Source organism: Saccostrea cucullata, unplaced genomic scaffold, assembly GCF_032062105.1.
Source record: "Saccostrea cucullata isolate Sc308-1 unplaced genomic scaffold, CSIRO_AGI_Scuc_v1 ctg8467, whole genome shotgun sequence".
NCBI lineage: Eukaryota > Metazoa > Mollusca > Bivalvia > Ostreida > Ostreidae > Saccostrea > Saccostrea cuccullata.
In genome coordinates this window covers 4,207-31,043 of record NW_026927716.1, presented here as the reverse complement: position 1 = coordinate 31,043, position 26,837 = coordinate 4,207, and the positions used below count along the sequence as shown (strand labels likewise).

Sequence of the window (26,837 nt, the reverse complement as noted above, 5' to 3'; positions counted from 1 at the left end):
ATAATCTGTCTTTTAGATTTAAGATACATACATGTAGTACATGGAGTTAGCATCAGATTTGATCTTATAAACAGTTCATCTACTACATGTACTGTGAGTGTATATACGGAATTTGCTGATTCTTACAAATAAGAGCCTCTGTTAACGTTCAAGCCTCCTTTATACGTGGCGCCAACTCAAAAGTACGCTAGCAAGCTGGAGTACGGGTTGCTGTAAGTACTTCTGCAGAATAGAATTTAGATGTGATTTTTCCATGCTCGCCATTTCTTGGGTATATTTAACTTGGAAGTAAGCTGTTCAAAATGGAGAGACGCAAAACGTGTTTAAATAATTCATTCAGCAATTTTATTCTTCAGGGTAATAAAAAAACAGTAAAATATTTTATCTGGCGGCCGCCACATAAATTATTTTGCAAAAGGTGAGTGTTATTGTATCTTTATTGGGTTAAGAAGATGGATGTTGACACAGCCGCTGCCTACAATCAAGCTAAAAAAGTAACAAAACAAATCAGGAATAGAGCAAACGCGGATGTAAAAACATCAAAGGTGGGAATCGGGTGTCAAGGACAAGAAAGCATTCCCTCTCGACGGGTCAAAGCCGCCTTGTGTTCCTTGCCATGTCCAGCAAAGCGGGAAAAAGTTTATAGTAAAATGTGTAATTAGTTCCTTTGATTCTCTTTATGCCATTTGTATTTCTGTGGACCTTGAAGGTGAGCGTCTTACTCGGTCACATCCTCTGTCTACTACATACTTAAACACTTGAAGATACTGTCTATTAAATATACAGTATAAAAAGCAGTTGATGGAAAGATTGCACCACAGCAATAGATTTGAAATGTTTCTCATGCTTCTTACATGTGGAAAGTTTTCATCAACGTACCAAAAAATGTCGACAATGGATGCCGGAAGTATAAACATAATCGAGAAGATGACGATACTGACGAGAGTTACTGTGAAAATCCTCTGCGACCTCCGCAACTCGATTTCATGATATGTGTTGGAATTCATTTTTCTAACTTTTCCCGAAGACTGAAGTTTCATTACCAAGTATACATTGACCACAGACAGGATAATTAACGGAACAAAGTGAAGTGCGCCGGTGGAAAATATTTCCATGTAATGGTAAAACAGACTCATACGAAATTCAGATACTCCTATACGTGTTGTACGAGGGTTGTCCAAAAAGTTCGTGGACAATAACGTTTTTGTTAAGATAAATGGTTCTATATGCATCTATTGTATATCAAAATATTTCTCATGAAAAAATAAGTCAGAATGATTTAATTTTTATAGATGAAACTTAATATTTTTGTAAAAATCGGGGTCTTTAAAGATCGCAGATTGTGCGCACGGACCAGTCTGACGTTACGCTAATTATGTTCCCCAAACGAAGTTGGGGAACATATTGTTTTTACTCTGTTTCTTATTATTATGTTCCCCAAACGGAGTTTGGGAACATATTGTTTTTACTCGGTTTCTTATTCAGGTCTTCCGTCTTCACGGAAGACCTTATAGTGATTATATTGTTTCTTATTAAAATCTTCCGTCATCACGGAAGATTTTAAAGTGATTCTACTGTTTCTTATTTATTATTATTATTTTTTAGACAAAAATTTGTGCACGCGATTTCTCGAAAACTATTCAGCGATTTTCAATGAAACTTTCACAAAATATGTGTCATTAAATGAAGTTGTTACAACCGAAGAAAAATTTGGAAAATTCGGTTTCGGTGCCAACTTATGGACGATTTCATGATTTTAAAATGCAATTTTGTCGCCCCTTTTTATCGAAAATGGCTGAGGATATGAACTGGAGACTTATTGGAGATGATGGATCAAGACTTTCTGGTTTGCAGAATCGCCTTTTCGTACGTCGTAAGCACTTCCGGTTTCTGCCGGAAGTATATTTTAAAAATGCAATTTTTCAATTTTTTTGTTTTTCAATATTTTTCTTTGGTGTTTTTAATCTAAATAGAGACTTGTTTGCGAATGCGTAATATGTAATTTCTTTTAGAATCAAAAAAGGCAATCTCGAGATATTAGCATTTAAAAATTTGAAGCGGTGTTTTCAATGGCCGAATGGTTAGCGCGTTGGATTGTCACACGGGCGACCCGGGTTCGCTCCCCCGAATGTCCGATTTTTTTTTATCACTTTTTCTGCTAGATTTTTCGTTTTTTATTTCAGAATCGGACGGAAGACCTCTCGTTGCTCGCAACGAGTTTCATATCTAGTTATTATTATTATTCTTTTTTTGACAAAATTTTGTGCAGGCGATTTCTCGAAAACTATTCAGCGGTTTTTCATGAAACTTTCACAAAATATGAGTTATAATATGAAGTTGTTACTTCTGATGCAAAATTTGGAAAATTCGCTTCTGGTGCTAAGTTATAGACAATTTCCTGATTTTAAAATGCAATTTTGTCGCCCCTTTTTATCCAAAACGGTTTAGGATATGAACTGGAAACTTCTTGGAGATGATAGATCATGACTTTGTGGTTTGCAGAATCACCTTTTCGTGCGTCGTCAGTACTTCCGGTCGTTACGAGATGCAAATTTAAAAGAATCGTATTTTATTAATTTTTTTTTTTCAGTATTTTTCATTTATTTTCGGCTTGTTCATAGAAACCCTTCTAATCATGCTTACTATATAATTTGTTTGAATTGTGATAAGTCTAAACTCTAGATATTAGCATTCAGAAATCTGAAGCGGGTCCAAAATGGCGGCTGTTTCTGTCAACGCCGACATTTCGCAATAGGTGTTTACGGAGGCAGTCGAGCGTTTGTTTGAACGAAAGTAACATGAGAATAAATGAAAGGCAAAGGAATACTTGGATTGTCACGTCGTATTTATGTTGCAGTTCTGTGTCAAACTAACGTCTTCTATAATTGGTTTTGGCTGGTTTTCAAAGTAGAAAAAGAAAAGACTAAATGTGCAAATGAAATTCGATACCTAATATCTCTTGTGCATCGCCGAAAAACAGATCTTAAATCATACTTATAAGTAATGCTTTCTTAAAAAAGAATATCAATTAATTTTGTCAATATAAATATTAACCACTGTTTTTCCTATGCACACTTGTGTCATATTAAACTAATAAATTAGACAAAAATAAGAAAACGTTTTTTTTAAAGATCGCTTCATGGAGTTTATTTTAGCATTCTTGTCTCAAAGACCTGATTCAAGTTATTGAGCATAAACGATATCGGATTCCTGACAGTCGTAGGGCGAGCCATGTTTTCCGGCGAAACTTTTCAACCTTTTTCGATTAACTATTCGGGATAGTTCACTTTGAGGATAAACAGGAAATTAAAAAAAATCATAACCGTTTCACCGCTTTAGTGTTACATGCATATGTACAATATGGAATTTGTAAAATGTGTTATACATACTTTCTAAACTTGAATCTTAGGCTATAAGAACGTTCTTTTCTTTTAATTTCATTAAAGCTATCACTCCTATTTAATAGAACATTCCAAAGAAAAGGGGCGAAGATTAACTCATGGCGTTTGGCGCTAAAATTTGAATAGTGACCCGCCTTTCATAATTTTAAGAGAGAAGCACTGTATCATTGATATATACAAGTAGATTTAGAGTAGAGGTCCCGATAGCGTAATATTTAGTGCGTTGGAATTTCATGTGGCGACTTTGGTTCAATCCCCCTTGTGTGCAAATCTTTTTTTTTACTTTTCAAATCGATTTTACGTTTTCTTTCCGTAATCGGACGGAAGACCTCTCGTTGCTCGCAACGAGTTTCATCTAGTTATTATTATGTTCCCCAAACGAAGTTGGGGAACATATTGTTTTTACTCTGTTTCTTATTAAGGTCTTCCGTCTTCACGGAAGACCTTATAGTGATTCTATTGTTAAGGTTTTCCGTCTTCACGGAAGACCTTATAGTGATTCTACTGTTTCTTATTATTATTAAGGTCTTCCGTCTTAACGGAAGACCTTATAGTTATTCTATTGTTTCTTATTATTAAGGTCTTCCGTCTTCACGGAAGACCTTATAGTGATTCTACTGTTTCTTCTTCTTATTATTATTAAGGTCTTCCGTCTTCACGGAAGACCATATAGTTATTCTACTGTTTCTTATTATTATTAAGGTCTTCCGTCTTCACGGAAGACCTTATAGTGATTCTATTGTTTCTTATTAAGGTCTTCCGTCTTCACGGAAGACCTTATAGTGATTCTACTGTTTCTTATTAAGGTCTTTCGTCTTCACGGAAGACCTTATAGTGATTCTATTGTTTCTTCTTCTTCTTATTATTATTATTATTTTTCCGTACACTAAATTTTGTGCACGCGATTTCTCGAAGACTACTGGGTGGATTTTCATGAAATTTACAGAAATTATTGTGTTGTTATCTGAAGTTATTTTTTCCGAGAGATTTTTTGAAAATTCTTTTCTGGTGCCAAGTTACGGGACATTTTCTGAATTTAAAATGACATTTTGTCTACGGTTAATCTCAAGAACGTTAGAGGTAGAAGATATCAACATGAAACTTTCAGGGATTATAGATCGTGATATTCACTATCCAGGACGCGACCTTTTGTTCGTCGTCAATACTTCCTGTCGTTAGGAGATGCGAATTTAAAAAAGTGCATTTTCTAACTTTTTTGTTCTTCAATATTTTTCATTTATTTTTGGAATATTAATAGTGACCTTTCCATTGATGCTTACTATATAAGTTGTTTTAGTATTGGTTAATCTGAACTCTAGATATTAATATTTGAAAATCTGAAGCGGGCCCAAGATGGCGGCTGTCTCTGTCTACTCCGCCATTTCGCGAGTAGGGGTTTATGGAGGCAGCTGAGCGTTTGATTGAACCATTCTGACATAAGGATACATAAAATGTGAAAAATTACCTGGACTTTCACGTAGTGGTACGTTGCAATTGAATGTCAATCTTGTTTCACTGCTTTAGTGTAACTGGGCTAGATACGATATGTAATGTGTACAATGTGTTAAATATACTTTCTTAACGTCGAAATAAAATAAAGGCCATAAGAACGTTTTATTTATTTAATTTCATTGAAGCTATCACACCTATTTAATAGATCAGTCCAAAGAAAAGGCGCGAATATTTATTCGTGGCGTTTAGCGCGAAATTATGAATAGTGGTCCGCCTTTTATAATTCTTATACAAATGTACTGTTGCAAAAGTATACAAAAGTATATTTAGAGCAGTGCTCCAAATTATAGCATAATGGTATGCGCGTTAGGGATAAAAGAGAAAAAAAAGTGCATTCACGTTGGCGACCTGAGTTCAATCCTCCTTGTGACCCAAATTTTGAATCACTTTTCAGCTTAATTTTATGAGGTTTTTTTTTTCCTGAATCGGACGGAAGACCTCTCGTTGCTCGCAACGAGATCGTATCTAGTTATTATTATTATTATTCTTATTATTTTTTTGACTTTCTAATTTTGTGCACGCGATTTCTCGAAGACTACTGGATGGAATTACATGAATTTTTCAGAGAAGATGTGTCGTAACATGAACTTCATCTATCTGAGCGATTTTTTGAAAATTCCTTTCTGGTGCCAAGTTAGGGGACATTTCCTGATTTTAAAATGACATTTTGTCTGTGGTTAATCTCAAGAACGGTAAAAGATATCAATGTGAAACTTTCAGGGATTATAGATCGTGATAGATACTAACCAGGACGCGATCTTTCGTTCGTCGTCAATACTTCCTGTCGTTAGGAGATGCGAATTGAAAAAAAGTGTATTTTCTAACTTTTTTGTTTTTCAATATCTTTCATTTATTTTTGGAATGATAATAGAGACCCTTCTATTGATGTTTACTATATAAGTTGTTTGAATATTGGGTAATCTGAACTCTAGATATTAATATCTGAAAATCTGAAGCGGGCCCAAGATGGCGGCTGTCTCTGTCAACTCCGCCATTTCGCGAGTAGGGGTTTATGGGGGCAGCTGAGCGTTTGATTACACCATTCTAACAAAAGGATACATAAAATGTGAAAAACTACTTGGACTTTCACGTAGAAGTACGTTGCAATTCAGTGTCAATCTTAAAACTGAATTTCCGTTTCACTGCTTTAGTGTAACTGGGCTGGGTACGATATGTAATGTGTACAATGTGTTAAATATACTTTCTTAACGTTGAAATAAAAGAAAGGCGATAAGAACATTTTATTTATTTAATTTCATTGAAGCTAAAAACCTATTTAATAGATCAGTCCAAAGAAAAGGAGCGAATATTTACTCGTGGCGTTTGGCGCGAAATTATGAAAAGTGCCCCGCCTTTTCTGATTCGTAGAAAGGTGTACTGTTGCAAAAGTATACACAAGTATATTTAGAGCAGTACTCTTAATAGCTTAATGGATTGTGCGCATTGTGGATAAAAGAGAAAAAAGCGCATTCACATTGGCGACCTGGGCTCAATCCTCCTTGTGACCAAAATTTTAAATCACTTTTCAGTTCGATTTTACAAGGGTTTTTTTTTTCGTGAATCGGACGGAAGACTTCTCGTTGCTCGCAACGAGATCGTTTCTAGTTAAGGTCTTCCGTCTTCACGGAAGACCTTATAGTGATTCTATTGTTTCTTATTATTAAGGTCTTCCGTCTTCAGCGGAAGACCTTCTTGTTATTCATAGGTTTCTTTTTCACTTTTATTATTATTATTATTATTCTTTTTTTTCTTACCGATTTTGTGCACGCGATTTCTCGAAAACGGCTCGATGGATTTCCATGAAACTTTCAGGACTTATGTAACATTACTTGAACCTTATGCATTTTTTTCCGATTTGATGACGTCACTTCCGGTTTGGAGATATTGTCGATTTTATGATTTTTGAAGGGTCAGGTTGTCCTCGAACGTTCTAAAAAGTGGCTTTAGATAGAGACCTAAAAATTTCAGGTATGATAGTCCGAAGTCTATAGATATGTAAAATTTATTTCATTTCGATCTGAAGTGCCGCACGTCGGCGCTCGCTATGGGGCGAAAAGAGTCCTATCGCGAATTTCAAAAATTTTAACACCTTTTCTACGATATCTTTTTACCTGGAAATATTTTGCTAAAACATATAGAACAAAAGAAGTGTAGAATTCCAAGATCTTTCAAATCATATCTTGTAAAAAGGGCTGGCTCCTAAAATTAAGGGCCCAAAGGGGCCGAAAGTTTTTTCTTAATATCTCAAAACTTATTGAGAATTTGTAATACGTCAAAGAAGCAAAGTTGTTCAAAATGTCAAGCTTAATCTACTAGAACCGTCAAAAAACGTCCGGCGTCGTCACTTCCGGCCAAACCGGAAGTAGTCGGAAAACGCGTTTTTTTTGCCGTTCTTGACAAGTTTTTGGGTTAAATATGTCTCTGGGGGCATAAAAAGTAATTTTTCCGTCCGTCGTCGTCACTTCCGGTCAAACCGGAAGTAGCAGAAAATTGCTTATTTTGAAGGTTTTGATGCAAAATTGAAATTATAAAGTCACTGGAGACTACTTAGCTCATTGCTTTCTTTTGTTCCGGCACTTCCGGTCAAAACCGGACGGAAGACCTACTCGTTGCTTTGCAACGAGCTTTGCTCTAGTTATTATTCTTTTTTTTAGACAAAATTTTGTGCAGGCGATTTCTCGTAAACTATTCGGTGGAATTCAATGAAAATTTCAGGAATAATAGGTCACTATATGAATTTTATATAAAATTCCGTTTGTTGGAAAATTCGCTACCAGTGCCAAGTTATGGGCAATTTCCTGATTTTAAAATGCAATTTTGTCTTCGAATGTTCTCGAAAACGGCTCAAGATATTAACTGGAGACTTATTAGAGATGATAGACCATGACTTATAGATGTGCAATTTTGTCTTCGTTTGCGTCGTCAGTACTTCCGGTCGCTACAGGAAGTGAATTCAAAATGTGCACTTTTTCAACTTTTTTTGTTTTTCAATATTTTTCTTTGATAAAATTAATGTTAATGGAGACCCTACTGGAAAGGCTTAATATATAATTTATTTTAGAATTGATCAATCCACACACTAGATATTCGCATTTAAAAATCTGAAGCGTGTCCAAGATGGCGGGGCGTCTCCGTGAACTCCGCCATTAAGCAGGTCGGGTTCTAGAAGGTCAGCTGAGCGTTTAGATGAACGAAACTTCTACCAAAAAGATTTATGAAATGTAAAGGATTCTTTAGATTGCTACATCGCAATTACGTTGCATTGAGTATTGTTTTAATATGAGTTTTCCTCAAACGTCTATTGAAATTGCTTTTGTCTGCATCTCAAAGTAGAATACAACATAACTACAAGTGGAAATACGATGACAACAATCTTTTGTTTTGATATGATACGGACATATCGAGACTAAACATCTAAACGTAGTACAGTGACCCCCACAGATCTAGGGAAAAAAACATAACTTTGAAATTAAATACGTACTGTTAATGGCTATTGATATGCCTAAATTCGAAATAACTAAGGGATTGATTAACCCGAGTACACTTACGATGAAATACAAACAGCGTTCAGCAGGTAACTCAACCGTTTACGGCCGGTGATTTTTTCCCAAAACGTAAATAAATGCGATCGGGGAATAATAACGGGGTTGAAGTTTGTCTTTTCAATAAAACAGAAATAAAAAAATTAAACTTTCAAGGACTCAAATTCTACGTAATCTGCTCACTGTTGTAGACAAACGATGACAAATCAATTTGTTCGAGTTTGTTCATCTTTATTTTAGATCGGGATTGAACTTGTAAAAATGGCGGCTTCACGATTTCGCTTATATTGAATTACGGATATATGGAAATGATTTGCATGGTCCCCTGAATTTCAATATATCCGGAGTAGGCTGTACTTGTGACGTTTGACACGAAATAATGTATCGTGACCCGACTTAAGTAGTAGACAAATGGTGACAATAGTGCAGAAATATATAACATTGGCATGCCTGTTTATGGAGTTGCATGGAATAAAAAGTTGAATACATATCGAAAAAAGGAAAGAAAACAGTATCATCTGTTCATCACTAATAGATTATCTACCTAAAAGTTAATGTTAAAACTCAAGTAACAGATTCTGATGTGATCATAAGTTTAGCAAGCTGGCTGTCAGTTTACATTTCCAAACTGAATTTTTAAAAAAAATGTAATGTATGTTGGAATCAAAATAAGCAATCTCGCGATATTCGAAAATGTTATATTTGAAGCGGGTTCCCAAAGGTGTAATGGGTACCGCAATGGATTTTCACGTTGGCGACCCGGGTTCGATCCCCCGTGTGTCCGATTTTTAAAATCACTTTTTCAGTTTGATTTTACGTTTTTTTTTCTGAATCGGACGGAAGACCTCTCGTTGCTCGCAACGAGTTTCGTTTCTAGTTATTATTCTTATTATTATTAGGGTCTTTCGTCTTCAGCGGAAGACCCTTCTATTATTCTTATGTTTCTTTTTCACTTTTCTTATTAGGGTCTTCCGTCTTCAGCGGAAGACCCTTCTATTATTCTTCGGTTTCTTTTTCACTTTTATTATTATTAAGGTCTTCCGTCTTCAGCGGAAGACCTTTCTGTTATTCTTAGGTTTCTTTTCCACTATTTTTATTATTATTATTATTGTTTTTTTTCTTACCGATTTTGTGCACGCGATTTCTTGAAAACGGCTTACCCGATTCTTACGAAACTTTCAGGACTGATAGAGCATGGAAAAAACTAAATATATATTTTTTTGTTTTGATGACATCACTTCCGGTTTTGAGATTTCCGCGTTTTAGTAATTTTCAGAGGGTCACTTTGTCCGGCAGTTTTCTCACAAAGCACTTAACACAGAAGCATGAAATTTATAGTGATGGTAGAGCAACGTTTGGAGAAGTGAATTTCGTATATCGCAACCACCGGAAGTACGAAGCGCCGACGCTCGCTATGGCCCGAAAATAGTCGTATCAAGAATTTCAAAATTTTTTACACCTTTTCTACGATAACTTTTTACCTAGAAATATTTTGTTAAAAGATATAGAACAAAAGAAATTTAGAATTTAAAGATCTTTCAAACGATATCTCAAAAAAAGGGCTTGCCCCTAAAATTAAGGGTCTAGAGGGGCCGAGAGCTTTTCCTTTATATCTCAAAAAGTATTGAGAATTTGTAATACATCAAAGAAGCAAAGTTGTTCAAAATGTCAAGTTAAAACTACTGGAGTCGTCAAAATGTGTCCGCCGACGTCACTTCCGGCCAAACCGGAAGTAGTCGAAAATTGCATATTTTTGCCGTTCTTGACATGTTTTTGGGTAACATATGTCACTGGAAGCATAAAACCTAATTTTCCGTCCGTCGACGTCACTTCCGGTCAAACCGGAAGTACCCAAAAATAGCTTATATCTGCAATATCTTTTTACATGTTAACATTTTGTAAAGACATATAGAACCAAACTTGTTTAGAATGTTACAATCTTTCAAAAGATATCAACGATAAGGGGCTGGCCCCTATAATAAAGGACCAAAAGGGGCCAAAAGTTTTTCCTTTATATCTCAAAAAGTATTGAGAATTTGTAATACGTCAAAGAAGCAAAGTTGTTAGAAATGTCAAGCTTTATCTAATGGGCTCGTCAAATTTCGTCCGGCGACGTCACTTCCGGTCAAACCGGAAGTAGTCAAAAATTGCATATTTTTGCCGTTCTTGACAGGTTTTTGGGTAACATATGTCACTGGAAGCTTAAATCTTAATTTTCTGTCCGTCGACGTCACTTCCCGTCAAACCGGAAGTAGCCAAAAATGGCTTAGTATTGCATTAATTAATATCGATTTGGAGGATTGAACCATTTTTGAACTTTATGACTCTTTTTTTTTAAATGAAAGTTACAGATGCACTTCCGGTCAAGCAGGACGGAAGACCTACTCGTTGCTTTGCAACGAGCTCGGCTCTAGTTATTATTATTAGGGTCTTCCGTCTTCAGCGGAAGACCCTTCTATTATTCTTCGGTTTCTTTTTTACCTTTATTATTATTAGGGTCTTCCGTCTCCAACGGAAGACCCTTCTATTATTCTATTGTTTCTTTTTCACTTTTATTATTAGGGTCTTCCGTCTTCAGCGGAAGACCCTTCTATTATTCTTTTGTTTCTTTTTCAATTTTCTTATTATTATTATTATTATTATTATTCTTTTTTTCTGCACAAATTTTGTGCCGACGATTCCTCAGAGATTTTTCGATCGATTTGTTTCAAATTTTCAGGATTGGTGCACAATTATTTGAAGTTAATTCCGGCTGAAGGATTTTTTGAAAATCACTTCCGGTCTAGAGTTATCGCCCTTTTCTTGAAATTCAGATGACCTCCGTGTCTGTGACAGAACTCAATAACGGCTTAAGCTAGAGCGTTGAAATTTTCAGTGATAATAGAGGACATGTTGCCATGTTGCACCTGGGTCAGGATATTTTCCGGAAGTTTCTAGTATGGAAGCTCGGTAGGGGTCAAAATTTAGGACACGAATCATGAATGATTTTTTAAGACATTTTGCATCATATCTTTTAAAGTATAATTATTTTGTTAAAACATACTGAACATCATTTGTGCAGAACATCAAGATCTTTCATATTATACCAAGAAAAAAGCGCTGACTCATCACATTAAGGGCAAAAACGGGCCAAAAGTCTTTAATCGATAACTCTTTAACAATCAATATTTTGGTATATATTACTGAACAAAAAATGTTAAACTTAACAATCTACAACCATATATTATGATATTCATGTCGTATGGTACATAATTAGGGGCCACAAGGGGCCAGAATGCTAAATCTTTGATGCTTTATATCTCGAAAGGCAGAAATATTTTGATAAGCAATATTGAACAAAAGATGTTCAAAATAATGTTCTGAACAATATGCAACCTTTCATTTTTTGCTAAACGTCCCCATTAAGGAGTTGAAGGGTTGGCCCCTTAATATTTCTTTTGCTAATAGCTCAAAAACAAAAAAGAATTTCTGAATAGTTATTGAACAAAAAACGTTCAAAATCTTGAGATCTTCAAAATGAGATCCCGAAAAAGGGGCTGGGCACTCGAATTAGGGGCCAAGAGGGGCCAAAACTCTGAAATCGATAACTCTTTATCAGTTAATATTTTGTAATACATTACTGAAGCAAAGATGTTTATCTCAACCATCTACAACTATATATTATGGTTTTTATGTAGTATGGTACATAATTAGGGGCCACAAGGGGCCAGAATGCTAAATCTTTGATGCTTTATATCTCGAAAGGGAGAATTATTTTGATAAGCAATATTGAACAAAAGATGTTCAAAATAACGTTCTTAACAATATGCAACCTTTCATTTTTTGCTAAACGTCCCCATTAAGGAGTTGAAGGGTTGGCCCCTAAATATTTCTTTTGCTAATAGCTCAAAAACGAAAAAGAATTTCTGAATAGTTATAGAACAAAAAATGTTCAAAATCTTAAGATATTTAAGACAAAATCCCGAAAAAGGGGCTGGGCACTCAAATTAGGGGCCAAGAGGGGCCAAACGTCTTTTTTCGATAACTCTTTATCAGTTAATATTTTGTAAAACATTACTGAAGCAAAGATGTTTATCTCAACCATCTACAACTATATATTATGGTTTTTATGTCGTATGGTACATAATTAGGGGCCACAAGGGGCTAGAATGCTAAATCTTTGATGCTTTATATCTCGAAAGGGAGAAATATTTTGATAAGCAATATTAAACAAAAGATGTTCAAAATAATGTTCTGAACAATATGCAACCTTTCATTTATTGCTAAACGTCACCATTTAGGAGTTGAAGGATTGGCCCCTAAATATTTCTTGTGCTAATAGCTCAAAAACGAAAAAGAATTTCTGAATAGTTGTTGAGCAAAAAATGTTCAAAATCTTAAGAACTTTAAGAGGATATGAATAAAAAGGGCCGATTCTTAAAATTAGGGGCCGTTAGGGACCAAAGGCCGATTTTTTAAGTCTTTAATGTTCAATGACTTTTTACAGATTGTGGTTAATCATTATTTTAGAATGAAAATCGCAATCAAAATCTTTTCTTATCTCATCAAGAATTGGACGGAAGACCCACTCGTTGCTCGCAACGAGATCGTATCTAGTTATGTCGCCCCGAACGAAGTCGGGGACGACATATTGATATTGTACGCATGTTTTTTTTATCCAGGCTGTTTCTCGGAGATGGCTGGGACAATCTTCCTGAAACTTTCCTTCAAGGACGATCACTGGTTGTAGTTGTGCAGTGAGGTCGTTCAGTTCCAATATGTCTACCGTTGCCATGGAAACCTGTAAAAAGCGACAAATTTTGTCCGAGAGTGTTCTCTCTGGTCCCTTAAACGTTCGTCATGAAACTTTTCTTATTTTAATGATTAGTATCTGTAGTTCTGCAACTCGTATTTAAAATTTTCATATAATCGATTATTGCCATGGAAACCAGGTGAAAGTTAAAATTCTTTAATTTCGATTTTCTCAATAACTACTCAGGCAATCGTTTTGAAACTTTCAATGTTTATTCCTTGCAATGTGTCAAAGTGATTTCTACTTTCAAAATAATTGTAATGAGTCGCTCACGGTTGCCATAGAAACGAAACAGAAAAAAAGATTCAGATGTACACATGTGTTCTCCAAGGTCTAGGTCAAAGGGTCAAACTTCGTCGTATCCAATAAAAGTTCTTTTCACAAGGATTACATATTTGAAATACGAAAGCCCTAGTACTTACCGTTCAAACGTTATGGCTATTTACTATGTTCAAGACGCCCCCCCCCCCCTCTTTTTATAAAGCACACAGCCAAGTAGAATACACAGATATAACATATACAACTTACAAGTAACTTTTTAAAATCTTCATTCATAAAATTCAGTTCCCGTCATGTGATATTTTGCCATCATTCATTCTCCTTCTGTTTTGTCTCTTGAATTTATAAATATTTTATTTTATCTATATAAAAAAAAATATAACGATTGTCAGCTGCATTTATTATCATTTCGCGTTTTCTTGTATATCTATCACTTGTATATTATTCATTTCATTAGATAGTGCAAGTATAAATTAAAAAATTGGTACGTCATTTCCATAGTTTTTATTCATTCATAAATTCTTTGATCCGCTCCTGATGGTTCGCAAAGCCTTGATCACCACTGTATACAAAACATTCATCTCGCCGAAAATGTTCATGATTCCGCTAAACTGAGAAAGTTCACACATGATTTATTATCTCATAACACACATCAGCTCTCTGCAATGCAGAAATGCTCGAATTGAAGGGGAAAATTCAGGAGTTATTGATGAGAAAAATTCAGGAGTTATTATGTCGCCCCGAACGAAGTCGGGGACGACATATTGATATTGTACGCATGTTTTTTTTATCCAGGCTGTTTCTCGGAGATGGCTGGGACAATCTTCCTGAAACTTTCCTTCAAGGACGATCACTGGTTGTAGTTGTGCAGTGAGGTCGTTCAGTTCCAATATGTCTACCGTTGCCATGGAAACCTGTAAAAAGCGACAAATTTTGTCCGAGAGTGTTCTCTCTGGTCCCTTAAACGTTCGTCATGAAACTTTTCTTATTTTAATGATTAGTATCTGTAGTTCTGCAACTCGTATTTAAAATTTTCATATAATCGATTATTGCCATGGAAACCAGGTGAAAGTTAAAATTCTTTAATTTCGATTTTCTCAATAACTACTCAGGCAATCGTTTTGAAACTTTCAATGTTTATTCCTTGCAATGTGTCAAAGTGATTTCTACTTTCAAAATAATTGTAATGAGTCGCTCACGGTTGCCATAGAAACGAAACAGAAAAAAAGATTCAGATGTACACATGTGTTCTCCAAGGTCTAGGTCAAAGGGTCAAACTTCGTCGTATCCAATAAAAGTTCTTTTCACAAGGATTACATATTTGAAATACGAAAGCCCTAGTACTTACCGTTCAAACGTTATGGCTATTTACTATGTTCAAGACGCCCCCCCCCCTCTTTTTATAAAGCACACAGCCAAGTAGAATACACAGATATAACATATACAACTTACAAGTAACTTTTTAAAATCTTCATTCATAAAATTCAGTTCCCGTCATGTGATATTTTGCCATCATTCATTCTCCTTCTGTTTTGTCTCTTGAATTTATAAATATTTTATTTTATCTATATAAAAAAAAATATAACGATTGTCAGCTGCATTTATTATCATTTCGCGTTTTCTTGTATATCTATCACTTGTATATTATTCATTTCATTAGATAGTGCAAGTATAAATTAAAAAATTGGTACGTCATTTCCATAGTTTTTATTCATTCATAAATTCTTTGATCCGCTCCTGATGGTTCGCAAAGCCTTGATCACCACTGTATACAAAACATTCATCTCGCCGAAAATGTTCATGATTCCGCTAAACTGAGAAAGTTCACACATGATTTATTATCTCATAACACACATCAGCTCTCTGCAATGCAGAAATGCTCGAATTGAAGGGGAAAATTCAGGAGTTATTGATGAGAAAAATTCAGGAGTTATTATGTCGCCCCGAACGAAGTCGGGGACGACATATTGATATTGTACGCATGTTTTTTTTATCCAGGCTGTTTCTCGGAGATGGCTGGGACAATCTTCCTGAAACTTTCCTTCAAGGACGATCACTGGTTGTAGTTGTGCAGTGAGGTCGTTCAGTTCCAATATGTCTACCGTTGCCATGGAAACCTGTAAAAAGCGACAAATTTTGTCCGAGAGTGTTCTCTCTGGTCCCTTAAACGTTCGTCATGAAACTTTTCTTATTTTAATGATTAGTATCTGTAGTTCTGCAACTCGTATTTAAAATTTTCATATAATCGATTATTGCCATGGAAACCAGGTGAAAGTTAAAATTCTTTAATTTCGATTTTCTCAATAACTACTCAGGCAATCGTTTTGAAACTTTCAATGTTTATTCCTTGCAATGTGTCAAAGTGATTTCTACTTTCAAAATAATTGTAATGAGTCGCTCACGGTTGCCATAGAAACGAAACAGAAAAAAAGATTCAGATGTACACATGTGTTCTCCAAGGTCTAGGTCAAAGGGTCAAACTTCGTCGTATCCAATAAAAGTTCTTTTCACAAGGATTACATATTTGAAATACGAAAGCCCTAGTACTTACCGTTCAAACGTTATGGCTATTTACTATGTTCAAGACGCCCCCCCCCCCCTCTTTTTATAAAGCACACAGCCAAGTAGAATACACAGATATAACATATACAACTTACAAGTAACTTTTTAAAATCTTCATTCATAAAATTCAGTTCCCGTCATGTGATATTTTGCCATCATTCATTCTCCTTCTGTTTTGTCTCTTGAATTTATAAATATATTATTTTATCTATATAAAAAAATATAACGATTGTCAGCTGCATTTATTATCATTTCGCGTTTTCTTGTATATCTATCACTTGTATATTATTCATTTCATTAGATAGTGCAAGTATAAATTAAAAAATTGGTACGTCATTTCCATAGTTTTTATTCATTCATAAATTCTTTGATCCGCTCCTGATGGTTCGCAAAGCCTTGATCACCACTGTATACAAAACATTCATCTCGCCGAAAATGTTCATGATTCCGCTAAACTGAGAAAGTTCACACATGATTTATTATCTCATAACACACATCAGCTCTCTGCAATGCAGAAATGCTCGAATTGATGGTGGCATGTCAGATTCGTTTTTCGGTAGAACCTCTAAAATGAAAGTGAAAGAGGGAAATTTCAGAGTTCTCACTGGCGTTACAATACACAAAATAATTCGGCTGATCTTCTCCATAAATTACATTTCCCAAGCTTTTATCATAGGAAAGATACTGCCAATTAACAAGTATGAGGCTCAGTTCAGTACATCTGCCAGATTTCTTTTATGCAAGTCTGCAAATTGAGGAACTTGTAATTTTCCTGCACTACTTTCTTCTCCTACCGATTCTAAAAATAATGAGTGGGATGTACCGAATTAAGGTCTTCCGTTTCCAATGGAAAGGACTGATATAACTCAATGGTTGTTCAAACTTAGCTTATGGACTTTTGTTTTAGTGATGATAAAAATGAAAGTCTTGTCTAATACGGGGCGACATATGCTATTGCTTGCAATAGCAGACTTTCTAGTTATTATTATTATTATTATTTTTATTCTTTTTTCTTCTTACAAAATTTGTGCAGACGATTTCTCGGAGATGGCTCGTTCGATTTGCTTCAAATTTTCACAGTCGATGCGTTTTTATCTGAAGTTAATTCCGGCAAATTTTTTTTTTGGAATATCACTTCCGGTCGGGAGTTATCGCCCTTTGATCAAAATTTGGAGGATCTCCTTGTCTGTGATGGAACTCAAAAACGGCTAAAGCTAGAAAGCTGAAATTTTTAGTGATGATAGAGGACATGTTGCCACGTTGCAACATGGTCAGGATATTTTCCGGAAGTGCCTAGTATGGAAGCTCGATAGGGGTCAAAATTTAGGACACGTTTTATGAGTGATTTTTTGAGACATTTTGTATCATATCTTTTAAAATAAAAATATTTTGTTAAAACATATTGAACAACATTTGTGCAAAATATCAAGATCTTTCATATGATATCAAGAAAAATGTGCTGACTCATCAAATAAAGGGCTTAAAGGGGCCAACAGTTTTTATTCAATAACTTTTTAAAAGTCAATATTTTGTAATACATTACTGAAGCAAAGATGTTCATCTCAACCATCTACAACTATATATTATGATTTCCATGTCGTATGGTACATAATTAGGGGCCACAAGGGGCCAGAATGCTAAATCTTTGATGCTTTATATCTCGAAAGGGAGAAATATTTTGATAAGCAATATTGAACAAAAGTTGTTCAAAATAATGTTCTAAACAATATGCAACCTTTCATTTTTTGCTAAACGTCCCCATTAAGGAGTTGAAGGGTTGGCCCCTAAAAATTTCTTTTTCTAATATCTCAAAAACGAAAAAGAATTTCTGAACAATTGTTGAACACAAAATGTTCAAAATCTTAAGATCTTTAAGATGAGATCCTGAAAAAGGGGCTGGGCACTCGAATTAGGGGCCAAAAGGGGCCAAAAGTCTTTAATCGATAACTCTTTATCGGTTAATATTTTGTAATACATTACTGAAGCAAAGATGTTCATCTCAACCATCTACAACTATATATTATGATTTCCATGTCGTATGGTACATAATTAGGGGCCACAAGGGGCCAGAATGCTAAATCTTTGATGCTTTATATCTCGAAAGGGAGAAATATTTTGATAAGCAATATTGAACAAAAGTTGTTCAAAATAATGTTCTAAACAATATGCAACCTTTCATTTTTTGCTAAACGTCCCCATAAAGGAGTTGAAAGGGTTGGCCCCTAAAAGTTTCTTTTTCTAATATCTCAAAAACGAAAAAGAATTTCTGAACAATTGTTGAACACAAAATGTTCAAAATCTTAAGATCTTTAAGATGAGATCCCGAAAAAGGGGCTGGGCACTCGAATTAGGGGCCAAGAGGGGCCAAAAGTCTTCAATCGATAACTCTTTATCGGTTAATATTTTGTAATACATTACTGAAGCAAAGATGTTCATCTCAACCATCTACAACTATATAGTATGATTTCCATGTCGTATGGTACATAATTAGGGGCCACAAGGGGCCAGAATGCTAAATCTTTGATGCTTTATATCTCGAAAGGGAGAAATATTTTGATAAGCAATATTGAACAAAAGTTGTTCAAAATAATGTTCTAAACAATATGCAACCTTTCATTTTTTGCTAAACGTCCCCATTAAGGAGTTGAAGGGTTGGCCCCTAAAAGTTTCTTTTTCTAATATCTCAAAAACGAAAAAGAATTTCTGAACAATTGTTGAACACAAAATGTTCAAAATCTTAAGATCTTTAAGATGAGATCCCAAAAAAGGGGCTGGGCACTCGAATTAGGGGCCAAGAGGGGCCAAAAGTCTTCAATCGATAACTCTTTATCGGTTAATATTTTGTAATACATTACTGAAGCAAAGATGTTCATCTCAACCATCTACAACTATATATTATGATTTCCATGTCGTATGGTACATAATTAGGGGCCACAAGGGGCCAGAATGCTAAATCTTTGATGCTTTATATCTCGAAAGGGAGAAATATTTTGATAAGCAATATTGAACAAAAGTTGTTCAAAATAATGTTCTAAACAATATGCAACCTTTCATTTTTTGCTAAACGTCCCCATTAAGGAGTTGAAGGGTTGGCCCCTAAAAGTTTCTTTTTCTAATATCTCAAAAACGAAAAAGAATTTCTGAACAATTGTTGAACACAAAATGTTCAAAATCTTAAGATCTTTAAGATGAGATCCCGAAAAAGGGACTGGGCACTCGAATTAGGGGCCAAGAGGGGCCAAAAGTCTTCAATCGATAACTCTTTATCGGTTAATATTTTGTAATACATTACTGAAGCAAAGATGTTCATCTCAACCATCTACAACTATATATTATGATTTCCATGTCGTATGGTACATAATTAGGGGCCACAAGGGGCCAGAATGCTAAATCTTTGATGCTTTATATCTCGAAAGGGAGAAATATTTTGATAAGCAATATTGAACAAAAGTTGTTCAAAATAATGTTCTAAACAATATGCAACCTTTCATTTTTTGCTAAACGTCCCCATAAAGGAGTTGAAAGGGTTGGCCCATAAAAGTTTCTTTTTCTAATATCTCAAAAACGAAAAAGAATTTCTGAACAATTGTTGAACACAAAATGTTCAAAATCTTAAGATCTTTAAGATGAGATCCCGAAAAAGGGGCTGGGCACTCGAATTAGGGGCCAAGAGGGGCCAAAAGTCTTCAATCGATAACTCTTTATCGGTTAATATTTTGTAATACATTACTGAAGCAAAGATGTTCATCTCAACCATCTACAACTATATATTATGATTTCCATGTCGTATGGTACATAACTAGGGGCCACAAGGGGCCAGAAGGCTAAATCTTTGATGCTTTATATCTTGAAAGTGAGAAATATTTTGATAAGTAAAATTGAACAAAAGATGTTCAAATCCATGTTCTGAACAATATGCAACCTTTCCTTTTTCGCTAAACGTCCCCATTAGGGAGTTGAAGGTCTGGTCCCTTAATATTTCTTTTGCAAATGACTCGAAAACTTTAAAGCTTTAAAATGATATGAAGAAAAAAGATCCCTGATCCCTAATTTTAGGGGCTGTGAGGAGCCAAAAGTCTTTTTTAGAAGTCTTTATTGTTCAATGTCTTTTTACAGATTTTGTAAAATCATTATTTTAGAATGAAAATCTCAATCAAAATCTGATCTCATCTGATCAAGAATCGAACGGAAGACCCACTCGTTGCTCGCAACGAGATCGTATCTAGTTATTATTATTATTCTTATTTTTTTGACTTTCTAATTTTGTGCGCGCGATTTCTCAAAGACGACTGGATGGAATTACATGAAATTTTCAGAACAGATGTGTCGTTACATGAATTTTGTATATCCAAGAGATTTCTTGAAAATTTTTATCTAGTGCCAAGTTACGGGACATTTCCTGAAATTAAAATGACATTTTGTCCACGATTAAACTCAAAAACGGTGAGAGATATTAACATGAGACTTTCAGGGGTTATAGATCGTGATATATACTATCCAGGACGCAACCTTTCGTTCGTCGTCGCTACTTCCTGTCGTTTGGAGAAACGAATTAAAAAAATTGTATTTTCTAACTTTTTTGTTTTTCAATACTTTTTATTGATTTTTGGAATAATAATAGAGACCCTTTGATTGATGCTTACTATATAAGTTGTTTGGATATTGGTCAATCAGACCTCTAGATATTAGTATTTGAAAATCTGAAGCGGGACCAAGATGGCGGCTGTCTCTGTCAACTCCGCCATTTCGCGAGTAGGGGTTTATGGAGGCAGCTGAGCGTTTGATTAAATCATTCTGACATAAGGATACATGAAATGTACAAAAACTACTTGGACTTTCACGTAGTAGTACGTTGGAATTACGTGTCAATCTTAAAACTTAATTTCCGTTTCACTGCTTTAGTGTAACTGGGCTAGATACGTGTGTACAATGTGTTAAATATACTTTCTTAATGTCGAAATAAAATAAAGGCGATAAGAAGTTGTTTTATTTAATATTTAATTTCATTGAAGCTATCACACCTATTCGATAGATCAGTCCAAAGGAAAGGCACGAATATTTACTCGTGGTGTTTGGCGCGAGATTATGAATAGTGGCCAGCCTTTTATGATTCTTAGACAGGTGTTGCAGGTGTACTGTATACACAACTATATTCAGAGTAGTATTCAAAATTTATTAGTTTTTCAAAAAACGTAACCACTGTGTTTCCCATGCACACTTGTGTCATATTAAACTAATACAAAAGACAGAAATAAGAAAACCTTTTTTTAAATAAGATCGTCTAATGGAGTTTATATATACATTCTTTTCTCAATAATCTGATTCAAGTTATTGAACATAAATGGTACCTGATACCTTGGCGTAGGGTGAATCATGTTTTTCGGCGAACCATTTCAACCTTTTTGTGAAAGTGTAACTAATCGGCAAAGTTCACTTTGGGGATAAACAAGATAAAAAAAAGTTTAAAATTATAGTCACTTCACACCTATATAATAGATCAGTCCAAAGAAAAGGCGCGAATATTTAGTCGTGGCGTTTGGTGCCTTCTATAATTTTTAGACAGGTGAACTGTTGCAAAAGTATAGACAAGTACATTTAGAGCAGAACTCCCAATAGCGAAAGAAAAAAAGCGCCACGATTTACTCGTGACGTTATGCGGGAAATTATGAATGGCTTGCACATGGGCGTCGAAAGCAAATTGAAAGGGGGGGGGGGCTAATCGAAAGTTATTCGTAATTCTTAGACAGGTGTATTGTTGAAGAAGTATATATACAAGTAAATTTAGAGCTATGGACTCAACAGCGTAATTTAAGCGCGTTTGGAATAAAGAGGAAAAAAAGCGCGTTAGATTTTCACGCTGGCGACCTGGGTTCAATCCTTTTTGAGACCATTTTTTTATCACTTTTTCAGCTCGATTTTAGGTTTTTTCTTGAATCGGACGGAAGACCTCTCGTTGCTCGCAACGAGATCGTTTCTAGTTATTATTATTATTCTTTTTATTTTTTTTTTCCAAACTTTTGTGCACGCGATTTCTCGAAGACTACTGGATGGAATTACATGAAATTTTCAGAAAAGATGTGTCGTAACATGAACTTGATCTGTCTGAGCATTTTTTTGAAAATTCCTATCTGGTGCCAAGTTACGGGACATTTCCTGATTTTAAAATGACATTTTGTCCGTGGTTAATCCCAAGAACGGTAAAAGATATCAATTTGAAACTTTCAGGGATTATAGATCATGATAGATTCTTACCAGGACGCGACCTTTCGTTCGTCGTCATTACTTCCTGTCGTTAGGAGATGTGAATTTTTGTTTTTCAATATTTTTCAGTTATTTTTGGAATGTTAATAGAGACCCTTTTACTGATGTTTACTATATAAGTTGTTTGAATATCGGGTAATCTGAACTCTAGATATTAATATTTGAAAATCTGAAGCGGACCCAAGATGGCGGCCGTCTCTGTCAACTCCGCCATTTCACGAGTAGGGGTTTATGGGGGCAGCTGAGCGTTTGATTAAACCATTCTGACATAAGGATACATGAAATATGAAAAACTACTTGGACTTTCACGTAGTAGTACGTTGCAATTCAGTGTCAATCTTAAAACTTAATTTCCGTTTCACTGCTTTAGTGTAACTGGGCTGGGTACGATATGTAATGTGTACAATGTGTTAAATAAACTTTCTTAACGTTGAAATAAAATAAAGGCGATAAGAACGGTTTATTTATTTACTTTCATTGAAAATATCACACCTATTTAATAGATCAGTCCAAAGAAAAGGCGCAAATATTTACTCGTGGCGTTTGACGCGAAATTATCAATAGTGGTCCGCCTTTTATAATTCTTAGACAGGTATACTGTTGCAAAAGTATACACAAGTATATTAAGAGTAGTGTTCCCAATATCTTAATGGTTTGCCCATTGGGGATAAAAGAGAAAAAAAAAAGCGCATTCACGTTGGCGACCTGGGTTCAATCCTCCTTGTGACCAAAATTTCGAAACACTTTTCAGTTCGATTTTACGAGGTTTTTTTCCCTGAATCGGACGGAAGACCTCTCGTTGCTCGCAACGAGATCGTATCTAGTTATTATTCTTTTTATTTTTTTTTTGACTTTCTAATTTTGTGCACGCGATTTCTCGAAGACTATTGGATGGAATTACATGAAATTTTCAGAAAAGATGTGTCGTAACATGAACTTGATCTGTCTGAGCATTTTTTTGAAAATTCCTATCTGGTGCCAAGTTACGGGACATTTCCTGATTTTAAAATGACATTTTGTCCGTGGTTAATCCCAAGAACGGTAAAAGATATCAATTTGAAACTTTCAGGGATTATAGATCATGATAGATTCTTACCAGGACGCGACCTTTCGTTCGTCGTCATTACTTCCTGTCGTTAGGAGATGTGAATTTTTGTTTTTCAATATTTTTCAGTTATTTTTGGAATGTTAATAGAGACCCTTTTACTGATGTTTACTATATAAGTTGTTTGAATATCGGGTAATCTGAACTCTAGATATTAATATTTGAAAATCTGAAGCGGACCCAAGATGGCGGCCGTCTCTGTCAACTCCGCCATTTCACGAGTAGGGGTTTATGGGGGCAGCTGAGCGTTTGATTAAACCATTCTGACATAAGGATACATGAAATATGAAAAACTACTTGGACTTTCACGTAGTAGTACGTTGCAATTCAGTTTCAATCTTAAAACTTAATTTCCGTTTCACTGCTTTAGTGTAACTGGGCTGGGTACGATATGTAATGTGTACAATGTGTTAAATAAACTTTCTTAACGTTGAAATAAAATAAAGGCGATAAGAACGGTTTATTTATTTACTTTCATTGAAAATATCACACCTATTTAATAGATCAGTCCAAAGAAAAGGCGCAAATATTTACTCGTGGCGTTTGACGCGAAATTATCAATAGTGGTCCGCCTTTTATAATTCTTAGACAGGTATACTGTTGCAAAAGTATACACAAGTATATTAAGAGTAGTGTTCCCAATATCTTAATGGTTTGCCCATTGGGGATAAAAGAGAAAAAAAAAGCGCATTCACGTTGGCGACCTGGGTTCAATCCTCCTTGTGACCAAAATTTCGAAACACTTTTCAGTTCGATTTTACGAGGTTTTTTTTTTTCCTGAATCGGACAGAAGACCTCTCGTTGCTCGCAACGAGATCGTATCTAGTTCTTCTTCTTCTTCTTCCTGGGTACTTTTTTGTCCGGGGGTGATCTTGTAAACTACACATCCGACTTAGGTAAAACCTTTTTAGGGTCAGTAGGCATGTTATGTAGATTTGCGGAACGAAGGTCATTTTGCGTGCACGTGCTTGCAAGAGCGTGCACGTGCAACACGAGAAATGACCGATTTAATTGATATAGACGTAACTTTTTACATTTTTGATGAAAATCTTTGAAACTCATAATATAAGGATATATTAGTAGCATAGACAATATGACATGGTCAAAATAACAAGATCTCACGCGCATGCACGTGCGCTTCGCTCTGATTGGCTGAAACTAATGTCTCAATATCTTTCTTGTTTTTTGACGAAATCCTTTGAAATTTTGAACATAGCCAAGCAGTAGGATATCCTACATGATATATAGCATTTATCATGAAAACTCGTGCATGCACGTGCGCTGCAATCTGATTGGCTTAAACTTTAAATAGCTATAACTCCCTTGGTTTTCAACCAAACAGGATGGGATGTGCAGCATAGATATATAATGGACTTTTACAAAAAGATATAGTCACCATGCACATGCAAACACATGCGTGTACGTGCGCTGCAATCTGATTGGTTGAAACTTTAAACAGCTATAACTCCCTTGGTTTTCAACCAAACGGGGTGGGATTTAAAATAGATAGATGTAATGGACTTCTACAAGAAGATATGGTTACCAAGCTCATGTATGCACGTGCGTGCATGTGAAATGAGTAAAATCAAAAATACACTTGAATGAGTGTATTTTTTAATACTTTTGGATTAAAAACTTTAATATTTAGTATTTTAAAATATATAGATTGTATAGACAAGATGATACGGTCATTACGAACATACATTTACATGCGCACGCGTGCAATGCTAATATTTGAATGAACTTGGTACACTTCTGGGTAAACGTTGTTAAAGTCTCAAATGCATAGATTTTGTCTTATTTACATCCTCACAACGTCAGGGGTCCTGAGTCAACACGTTGACTCAGGACCCCTGACGTTGTGAGGATGTCTTATTTAGTGAAGCTTACAGGGAATATGGCACCAAAAGGGAGTTGGGGAGCGTTTGGGGAACATCTGTAACGGTCCCCGTTACAATTAGAACTAGTTTCATTATAACGTCAAACATTTGGATTTTGACTTAACACATGTTCATGGACACACACTACATTTCTTTTTTAAGCCGCAACGCACTTCGAAGTGCTAGCAATAATCTTTAAGTATAGATTATAATTTATTTCATTTTTAAAATACAAAACAATGCACACAATTTTACGAGCGTCATCTAAATTAACAGTTTGTATACCCAAACTGAATAGCCCAGTCCGACGCTGCGTTAGATTTATAACAACGTCATGAATAGAAATCTCCATTTACAGTTAATTACATGTGTAATTAAATTCTTGTAGTGTCTTTGAATTTGTACACACTGTTGAAAAATCATATATACGAATCCCAAATCGATACATTCAATATATTTCAATAATTTTTAGTTGTTTTAACAAATATTTTGTCTCTTACATCATTTCAACCGTTAAAAAACTTAATTTTTTGACCGGACGCTGACCCGTGCCGACGGACGACGTCACTTTTTCTGTTGAGTTTTGACACGTACTTGCAAAGGTTTTCTTTGTGTATTTTCGTTGTCTATAAAGTAAGCGATATTTAAGATATCATAAAATGATAATAACCTCTTTATTAGTGTTAGATAAAATTTTTATTAATATTTGACCTGTTTTATATAGAAAATAATCATTTCAATCCGAACTCTTCATATCAGAGTTTACATCATTTTAACATTGGTCCGTGAGCACTATCCGCGACCTCTAAAGACCCCGATTTTTTTACAAAAATATTACGTTCCATCAATAAAAACTAAATCATTCTGACTTGTTTTTTCATAAGAAATATTTTGATATACAACAGATTTATATAGAAGCATTCATTTTCACAAAAACGTCATTGTCCACGAACTTTTCGGACAACCCTCGTATTTCCTTCTTCGTGAATTTCGTAGCAGAAAAATTTTGGAATGCAAATTATGGTCGCAAAAATAATCACTGCAGAAATTTTGATTTGTGTTTTTAATTTCCAGGACTTGCTGCGCCTTGACCATTTTGGATTCCTCACAAAGAAAAATCTGTCTATCCCTATAACCACCGTAATCCATATACTACATGTAGTAAAAAAATTCACTGTAGGCAGGAAAATATACAGCGAATACCATACCCAGAAATAATCTGTGCTCCTAACACCAAACAACATGTATGGAATTGAAAATAACAGCGCCATAAGGTCAAAGTGAGTTAATGCCTTCAGATACATATAGGAACCCTTTTTCAATCTTCTGTTTGAAAGGACGACATAGTTGATGATATTTCCTACAATTCCGATGGCACAGATGACAGGCGCGATAAACCTGTTACAGATGTCTTCGATGATGGAGTCTTTAGACTGTACAGTTGTGTCGACAGTTTGGACGGCGCTTGAGTTCTCCGAGACACCGGACATTATGGTGATGTTA

At 35.1% G+C, this 26,837-nt stretch overlaps 1 protein-coding gene across 1 annotated transcript; it reads right to left on the bottom strand.

Moving 5' to 3' along the window:
- Positions 1-554: 554 nt before the first annotated feature.
- Positions 555-26,837, bottom strand: LOC134275322 (probable G-protein coupled receptor B0563.6). Its single transcript, XM_062757599.1, has 2 exons — positions 26,284-26,837; positions 555-1,153 (listed from the first exon to the last, which is right to left on the bottom strand). Exons 1-2 carry the CDS (start codon positions 26,822-26,824, stop codon positions 678-680), a joined length of 1,017 nt encoding a protein of 338 aa, XP_062613583.1. The 5' UTR covers positions 26,825-26,837; the 3' UTR covers positions 555-677.